At 40.0% G+C, this 8,881-nt stretch overlaps 1 protein-coding gene across 1 annotated transcript; it reads left to right on the top strand.

Moving 5' to 3' along the window:
* The first annotated feature begins 2,931 nt into the window (after window positions 1-2,931).
* Window positions 2,932-7,114, top strand: LOC127756763 (receptor kinase-like protein Xa21). Its single transcript, XM_052282139.1, has 3 exons — window positions 2,932-3,407; window positions 3,740-6,440; window positions 6,518-7,114. The coding sequence occupies exons 1-3, from the start codon at window positions 3,309-3,311 to the stop codon at window positions 6,895-6,897; spliced, it is 3,180 nt and encodes a 1,059-aa protein (XP_052138099.1). The 5' UTR covers window positions 2,932-3,308; the 3' UTR covers window positions 6,898-7,114.
* The last annotated feature ends 1,767 nt before the right edge of the window (window positions 7,115-8,881 follow it).

The following is an 8,881-nucleotide window of genomic DNA, read 5'->3' on the forward strand; positions in this document are numbered from 1 at the left end:
TGATGTTTTGGCATCGTAGACTTGGACATGTTGGTTTTGATCATCTCACTAGGATAAGTGGTTTGGATCTTGTTCGTGGCTTGTCTAAACTTAAGAAAGATCTTGACTTGGTTTGTACACTGTGTCGTCATGCTAAGATGGTTGCTTCTTCACAGGCCGGTCAGACCGCCCGACAGCCGCCGGTCAGACCGGCTCAGGAGGAGCGGTCAAACCGGCAGGGGCCGTCCACTTCTCAACTTACTTTTACATTTGAATCATTATTCTATATACTATTTAAATTTAAGTAATCATAAACCACGTCAACTTACATAAGTTTATATTGTCTACCTATCTTACACATTACTTTTACTTAGTGCTATTATACTAAACTCCCGCAGCAACGTGCGGGGTTTCACCTAGTACTATATATATCCCTGTGTATATGTGTATATGACAGATGTGCCTAACTTGCAGAAGCATGCATGAGTATTGGATGTGTAACATGTAGGTCCAAACTTGATAGTTTTGGTCCTATGATAAATACTGTTGCTTGTTTGAAATGTCTTGCATAACAAATTGATAGTTTTGACGAGATAGTTGTAGTTTTCTAATTTTTTTCTCACCTAGATGTCCTCTGTAGTGAACGGTTTTGGCATGGCAGAAGCTAATTAAAATTTGCATACTTGGACAAATATTATTTGATATTTTACATTAATATAATAAACATTGAATCAGTAGGGTGCTGGGGTGGACACCAGCATGCCTAAGAAAATCAAAAAGAAGTTATGGTATAAACTATGTATCAATGGCCCAAATGATTTGATGGGAGACTGCACAAACTAAAGTACAAGAGGCACGAACCAGCTTTGTGGGCATAATAGCAAGAAAAAGAATAAATATTAGGCAAACTATAGTGAGGATATATCAAGATGATATTAGGCATAACTAGCTGGGTGGCCCGCGCAATTACGCGGCTAGCACCCATACAAAATTATCTATTTTTAATATGATTTTACTTAAAATTTATTAAATAGCTATCTCATTGTCTTGAGACGTTAAAAGACCAAACCATATCATTTCCGTATTTCTAATTTTATAACTTTTAAAAGTCACATCAGTTGCTACATGTTACTTCTTTGTCACCCCTTCTTTATTTGTTTGCTCGATCCACCACGACTTCTATTTATTCTCCTTAGAATCTTAGAATTTTTAAAAGTTAGATCTTATAGTTTTTAGAGTTTATTGTCTCATTGATTTTATTTTTTAATTTATAGAAGTCTCGTTAAAAGCTATCACTATACATTATACTTCTATATCATCGTTGTGTTCTAGATGATCTTTTTTTTTTAAATTTCCATATTTTTCATTCCGATATATTTTATTTGTAAATTATATTCCTTGTTGAACTCTTACAGTTATTTTTTTTCTATTTTCAGAATTATTTTATTTGTTATTTGGAATTTTAGTTAATCTCGTTATATGTTCTAGATGGTCTCTTTTTTAAATAGTCTTTATTTTTTATTACGAATTTTAGTTATTTATAAATGGTATTCCTAGTTGAACACTTACTTTTATTTTTCTAATTTCAGAATTTAATTTATTTTTTTATTTGGAATTTTAATTAATCTCATATTGTGTTTTATATGGACTATTCCTTTAATATTTTCTTTTTTTATTTCCAATTCTAAATCTTTAAAAATTATATTCCTACTTAAACTCTCTTTTTTATTTTCTAATTTCAGATTTTATTTTATTTTTTATTCCGAATTTTAATTAATCTCGTATTGGATAATAGAAAGAAAAATATTAGGCAGAATTCACGAAAAGAAGCAAAATATTCGGTCTTAAATTTTCTTATTAACTTGGTCTAAATATTTTTGCTACCATTAGACCTGACTTATGATGGTTAACACATCGTCCTCATGGCACCAAAATTAGCTGGACAACGTTTGCTCTAGTCACTCGAAATTATTATCCTATAATAGAGAAAAAAAGAAAGCATTATATCGTGTGATATAAATAGTTCATATTACAATCTGGTAAATGAGTACTGCTACACGTACTTAATTTTTCTTACTAAATTTGTACTAACAATCATCTCAACCGTTTAATTTAAATAGATTGAAGTTATAAAAAATCTAGATGCACTCATAGCATGACATGTCAGTATTAATAAGAATTTAGTAAAAAAAAAGTTAGTACGTATAGACTTTTCCCTAACTAAAATAGATCTTACCACACATTTGCACAGGCCACGCTGCTAGTTAAAGTGATACAATAATAAAAATATTTCTTGTAGTGTAACACTTAATCGAATTCAATCTCCAACTTGATTGTGAAGTACAAAACCAGAGAAGTCCAGAGTAGTGAAAGCAATATGAACTTGATTTCTACAAATGTGATGAACTACGCCAAGACTTGCATGGTATTGATTTCATATTCAAACCAATGTGCTTTGGACCTGTTCATTGGATTGGTGGTCACGGCTGATATTTCACCACTTCCTGAGATATTCCTATAATCAGTATGGTGACATAGCCGTGGATGACACGGCATTCGTATGTAGCACTGCTATCCATATCGAATACGTACAAGTTTGCTAGACCCGCTGCTCTGTCAACGAACGAATCTACCTCCAAATCACAAGTTTCCCACTTGTCTCTCTTACAGAGTTTCTTGGCTGTTGTGTTCAAGCTGGCTGTAAGTTTACAGCTCACTTCTCCTCTCTCTCTCCTCTCTTCTCTCCTCCATCTCAACATTTAGTCAGCTTATAGCCTACTATTATACTTGCTCTTATAAAATAATTTTTTTTAGAGAAATGTGCTATGTAGCTAGTTGTTGTACTACAAGCTATCCCTTTCCATTATTATTTTTTTGTTGACATGGAAATTTTGAAGTTGATAGCCAGCTATACTATTAAACTTGCTCTAAGGGGTGAAAAAGATGGAGGCTGCAGCTGGCCAGCATAGTAGTAGTACCAGTACTCCTACAGTAGTATAGCAGTAGGCACGGAGAAAAAAAAAAAGCAAGGACTTCGAGTTGTCGAGCTATTCGAGCTCAGTTCGTTAATGGACATGAACCTTAGTTGAACCTCGATTTTGATTCGTTGTAGTCTCGAGCCGAGCTCATAACGAGTCGAGTTTGAGTAACTTGCCTTTTTTGACAGCCCTAGGTGAGAAGGTGAAATGTAGCAATGGTTAGTTTAAGCGACTCGGGGAGTCAGAGTCAAGGTCTACGCTGTAATTGCGGTCAAGCTAAGATGAGGTGTGACAGCTTAAATGTGTGGATGTAACGCCGCTGTAAAACCGTTTTTAAGCCCCTGAGGGCCTATGGAGCTGAGAATGCAGCACAAGTACACAGAACACACGCAAAACCCGGAAAAATCAAGCAGAAGAGGCTGCCGTTTTGTGCGCTCCGGCCAAGCAGAGGTACCCTGCTCGCTCTCTCTCTCCCTCCCCTCTAATCAGTATACGACACTGTAATGACCCCAATCGTCTTTTAACTCGAACGACCAGTTTTTCTCTCTGAAAGGTACGAAGTACTAGCTAGGTAGGAGAGTTGCCTAGATTGATCCCTTTTTCAAACGAATATTTTAATTCCACCCGTTGAACTTCGTATTTCCATTGAGAATGTGTGTTTAAATAATGGGTTAAACGTCTTAGCACTCGAATTTGAACGGGAATTACAGTATTTCAACCTTGCTCCTGCTGGTGAATATGTACTACGTATGCTCCTGTCGTTTACTTTCCCGATTTTGCAGGCAATGAAGACCTCAATGTGTGCCAAGCGACTTGAGAAACTTACTGTACGTCTATTCTATGCGTTGCTGCTATTGTCTCTGGGTGTCAACAAAATTGGTTGCGGAACGCTAGCTGATAACAGCACGGATGTGCTCTCACTGGAATATTTCAAGCGTCAAATCAACAACGATGTCACTGGAGTGTTCAAAACTTGGAACTCCAGTATCTGGCACTGCATGTGGCAGGGAGTGACGTGCAGCAAAACGCACCCCGGGCGCGTTGTGGCGTTGGAGCTCGGCGGCCTACACTTGGCTGGGCAAATCAGCTCTTCTGTCGGAAACCTTACGTTCCTCCGTACACTTAACTTGTCCACAAATCACTTCTCTGGCCAAATACCTCCTCTCAACCATCTCCGCAAAATTCAAATCCTTGATCTCAGCTCAAACTCATTGACCGGTGCTATTCCAGATACACTTACAAATTGTTCCAGCCTAACAATTTTAGACCTGAATATAAACTCTCTTTCAGGTGAAATTCCCCTCAAAATAGGCCTCCTATCCAACCTTTCAGGCTTATTCCTTTCTGTGAATAATCTCACTGGAAACATCCCCCCAACTCTTGGCAACATCAGTCACATAAAAGTACTCGGTCTTGCCCAGAACCATCTAACCGGCAGCATTCCCCAAGAGCTTGGCAAGTTGTCAAATATGCGGAAGTTGCTACTAGGTTCGAATAGGCTTTCAGGTATAGTCCCACAATCCATCTTTAACCTGTCTTCTCTTCAGGTACTAAGTCTGGAGATTAATATGCTGGGTAAGACATTACCACATGACATTGGTATTGGACTTCCTAGCATACAACTATTCTCTCTGAACCGAAACATGTTTGAAGGGGAGATCCCATATTCCATAGGAAATGCTTCAAACCTACAAGTATTTGATTTATCATATAACCATTTCATCGGTGAAATTCCTAGTTCTTTTGGTAAGCTTGGCTATCTGGTTGATTTAGCCCTGGAGAATAACAAGCTTCAAGCAAAGGACATGAAAAGCTGGGAATTCTTAAGCGCACTGCGAAACTGCTCTTTTCTAAAATACCTTAGTTTAAATAATAATCAACTCGAAGGAGTTATACCAAATTCGATTGGCAATCTACCCACCAGCCTTCAAATTTTACTGTTGGGATGGAACAAACTTTCAGGGATAGTTCCACCGAGCATAGGAAATCTTCGTGGCTTAACTAGGCTAGGACTTGCTGCGAACAAACATTCCGGTACAATCGAAGGATGGATCGGAAATCTAACAAATCTTCAAGTCGTAAATCTCAACGGGAACAGTTTCAATGGGCCCATCCCGTCCTCTATTGGCAAGCTAACGAGGTTAACAATATTTAGTTTATTGAGAAATAGTTTCGAGGGTTCAATTCCGTCCACCTTGGGAAACCTTACGCATCTTTCAAAACTTGATTTTAGAGTTAATAATTTAACCGGCACTATACCTAAAGAGGTCTTTAGCGTGTCCACAATGGTGGAGTGTTCGTTATCCTTTAACCATCTAGAAGGTCCAATACCTTCAGATTTCACTAAGCTTCAGCAACTTATAAAACTTGATCTTTCATTAAACAATCTCACCGGGGAAATTCCTTACAGTTTGGGCCAGTGTGAACAGTTGCAAACTCTCGACATGAACAGAAACTACCTCACAGGAAGTATTCCGTTGTCTTTCAAAAACCTGAAGAGCTTGTCCATGCTCGATCTTTCCTATAACAATTTGTCAGGCACAGTCCCGGTGATTCTATGTGACCTAGCGTCTCTTACCCAGCTAGATATTTCTTACAATAATTTCCAAGAAGAGATGCCCAAAAATGGAGTATGTTCAAATGCTACTGCTGTTTCCCTTGCTGGCAATTCGAGACTCTGTGGAGGAGCCATGAACCTGCGTTTGCCCATGTGCCCGAGCAGCCCAGCTGTTTCCCAGAGAAGGAAACGAGTGTATTACTGGATTAAAATATTAGTTCCAATATTTGGCTTCATGTCAATCATATTATTGGCCTACTTTTTACTCCTTGAGAGGAAGAGACCAAAAGGAAGATATTTATCTTCGACTTCTCTTGGCGAGAACTTTCCTAAAGTTTCTTATAAAGATCTAGCTCAAGCCACAAGAGATTTCTCGGAGTCTAACCTGATCGGAAAAGGCAGCTACGGTACAGTCTACAGAGGAAAGTTGAATGAAAGTAAAATAGAAGTGGCTGTGAAGGTTTTTGATCATGAGATGCATGGCGCCGAGAGAAGCTTTATGTCGGAATGTGAAGCATTGAGAAGCATCCAGCACCGAAATCTTCTCCCAATCATAACTGCATGCTCAACAGTAGACAGCCAAGGGAATGTATTCAAAGCTTTAATTTACGAGTTCATGCCAAACGGAAACTTGGACACATGGATACATCGTCCCCAAGAGCAAGGAGAAGCCACAAAATGTCTAAACTTAACTCAAAGAATAAACATAGCTACAAACATAGCTGATGCATTGGACTATTTACATCATGACTGTGGAAGGCCTACAGTCCATCGTGACTTGAAGCCTTGCAACATACTTCTGGATGACGATATGAACGCTCTTTTGGGAGACTTCGGAATAGCAAGATTTTATCCTGATTCTTTGTCGCCATCAATTTCGACAAGTTCAATTGGTGTAAAGGGAACCATAGGATATATTGCTCCAGGTATAATTTGTTCACCTTTGGTTTATTTTAGACAAATCAACAATTAATTGTCCATAACCATAGCTTGTACTCTTCAGAGTATGCGGGAGGTGGCCGTGCATCAACTTTTGGGGATGTTTACAGCTTTGGAATAGTTGTTCTGGAGATGATCACGGGTAAAAGACCAACGGATCCTATGTTCAAAGATGGAATCGATATCGTCAGCTTTGTTGAAAGCAATTTCCCACGTCAAATATTTGACGCTATTGATGCTCATATAATAGAAGAATGCAAGAACACTTCTCAAGAAAGCACGGTACCAGAAAATGAGGTCCATCAATGCCTCGTGTCTCTAGTACAAATAGCACTTTCATGTTCACGCCCTTTACCAAATGAGCGAGCGAATATGAAACAGGTAGCCAGAAAAATGCAATCGATCAGGGCTTCACATCTTGGATGGAATACTAAGAGCAACTAAAACAAGATGATGTGTAAGTGGACTATATAGGATATGTCACCTCATATTTGTGTGGAGTTAGAAGAGAAAAAAATATGAGAGAGAAGAAAAGAAGACTATAAATCTGTAACCAGTTGTAGCACAAGTCAAAAAATAACTTTATGAGAGAATGAGAGTTGGGCCAAGTGTAATATGTATGTATAGCTAAGTATTATATAAGTAAACTATTATATTGGTTATAAATAATAGATATATACAGTGGTTAGCTCTACTATAGCTTTGCTTAAGAATTAGTAGGGTGCCCCACACATTTGCATGACCAGATTTTTTTTAAAAAAAGCACAATACAAACACAAACGCTCATAACACACGCACACTTATCCTTATGAAGATACATATACACACCCCTATTTCCATAATCACCTCTGAAAGACTAAGTCGATATATTTTAAGATTGACTAAGTTAGCACGAACATCTTATTATAACAAACTAATAAGGAAATTACACTATTGGAATGAATATGGTGGCAATTTTTAGAGTACTGCTAGACCACGGAATCCCGCTTAACGGGATAGATTATAATGAATTAATGTTGAGTTGTTGACGCCACCAACCGCGTCCATGTGTCTCCATGCATCTGCATCGCTTCCCCCCATGCGTCCATGCGCTCCCATGTGGTCCCCACATGATTGTCAGGTACCAGATCTGTTACCATAGGTATCAGATCTGATACTTGGGGTACCAGACGTGGTACCCATGGTACTGATACCCGAGGTACCAAATCTGATACCATAAATATCAGATCTGATACTTGGGGTACCAGACCTAGTATCCATGGTACTAAGGTTGGTACCTAGTCTGATACTTGCGAGGTATCAATAACAATAGTTGTATATTAGGCTAGGTACCAACAAAAAAAAAAGAGTATCAACATGGTACCTAGAGGTATGTGTTGCCTGCGCTTGTCAATCCAAACGGCATCTTGGTGTAGCAGAATACACCGAACGGCGTGATGAATGCTGTCTTCTCGTCATCCTCTTTAGCCATGCCGATCTGGTGATAACCGGAGTAAGCGTCAAGGAAACTCAATAGCTCACAGTCGGCTGTAGAGTCCACCAATTGGTCTATTCGAGGGAGAGGGAAGCGATCCTTGGGACACGCCTTGTTGAGGTCGTTGAAGTTGACACACATCCTCCACTTCCCGTTGGCCTTGCGAACCATGACTGGGTTGCCAAGCCACTCTGGATAGAGAACCTCTCTGATGAAACCAGCTTTGAGAAGTTTGTCGAGTTCTTCTCGTATGGCCTGTTTTCGCTTAATCTCCGCAGTTTTTGCTTAACTGGCTTGGCGTCGGGTCGCACCATGAGTTTATGCTCAATCACCTCCTTGGGGACTCCCGGCATATCGAACGGTTGCCAAGCGAGCACGTCTGTATTGTCACGGAGGAAAGTGACGAGCACAGGTTCTTATTTGTCATCCAGCGATGCCCCGATCTTGACAGTCTTGTCGGGGTTGGGCTGGTGAGTGGAATGATTTTGATTGCGCCATCTGGCTTCGGCGTCTTGCTGGGCTTGCTCACTTTCTTGGGCGGCTCAGCTGTGGTGGGTGGGTTGGGAGCATGCTTGACCATGTCGAGGCTCCGCTTGTCACATTGTACCGCTAGCTTCACGTTTCCCTGGATAGTTATTGCCCCTTTTGGTCCCGGCATCTTGAGCACTTGGTACGCGTAGTGAGATGCGGCCATGAACTTCGCGAGTGCAGTTCTTCTAATGATGGCATTATATGCCGTGTCGAACTCGGCGACATCATAGGTGATCTGCTCCGTTCGGAAGTTATCAGCTTGGCCGAAAGTCATTGGTAGCGTGATCTTGCCCAATGGCTTGGATGACGACTCTGGGTGATGCCATGGAAGGGTTGATCTGTAGGTGTCAACTCGCTTCGTGGGATACCCATTGCATCCAAGGAACTTGCGAAGAGCACGTTGACGGAGCTGCCGCCGTCGAT

This window comes from Oryza glaberrima, chromosome 12, assembly GCF_000147395.1.
Source record: "Oryza glaberrima chromosome 12, OglaRS2, whole genome shotgun sequence".
NCBI lineage: Eukaryota > Viridiplantae > Streptophyta > Magnoliopsida > Poales > Poaceae > Oryza > Oryza glaberrima.

What these genes read in the sequence shown, in the direction of transcription:
- LOC127756763 (XM_052282139.1), top strand. Translation starts at nt 3,309, where the DNA reads ATGGAGCTGAGAATGCAGCACAAGTACACAGAACACACGCAAAACCCG. An exon ending in TGCGCTCCGGCCAAGCAGAG is followed by an intron (nt 3,408 to 3,739) that starts GTACCCTGCTCG and finishes CCGATTTTGCAG; the next exon opens with GCAATGAAGACCTCAATGTG. An exon ending in CATAGGATATATTGCTCCAG is followed by an intron (nt 6,441 to 6,517) that starts GTATAATTTGTT and finishes TGTACTCTTCAG; the next exon opens with AGTATGCGGGAGGTGGCCGT.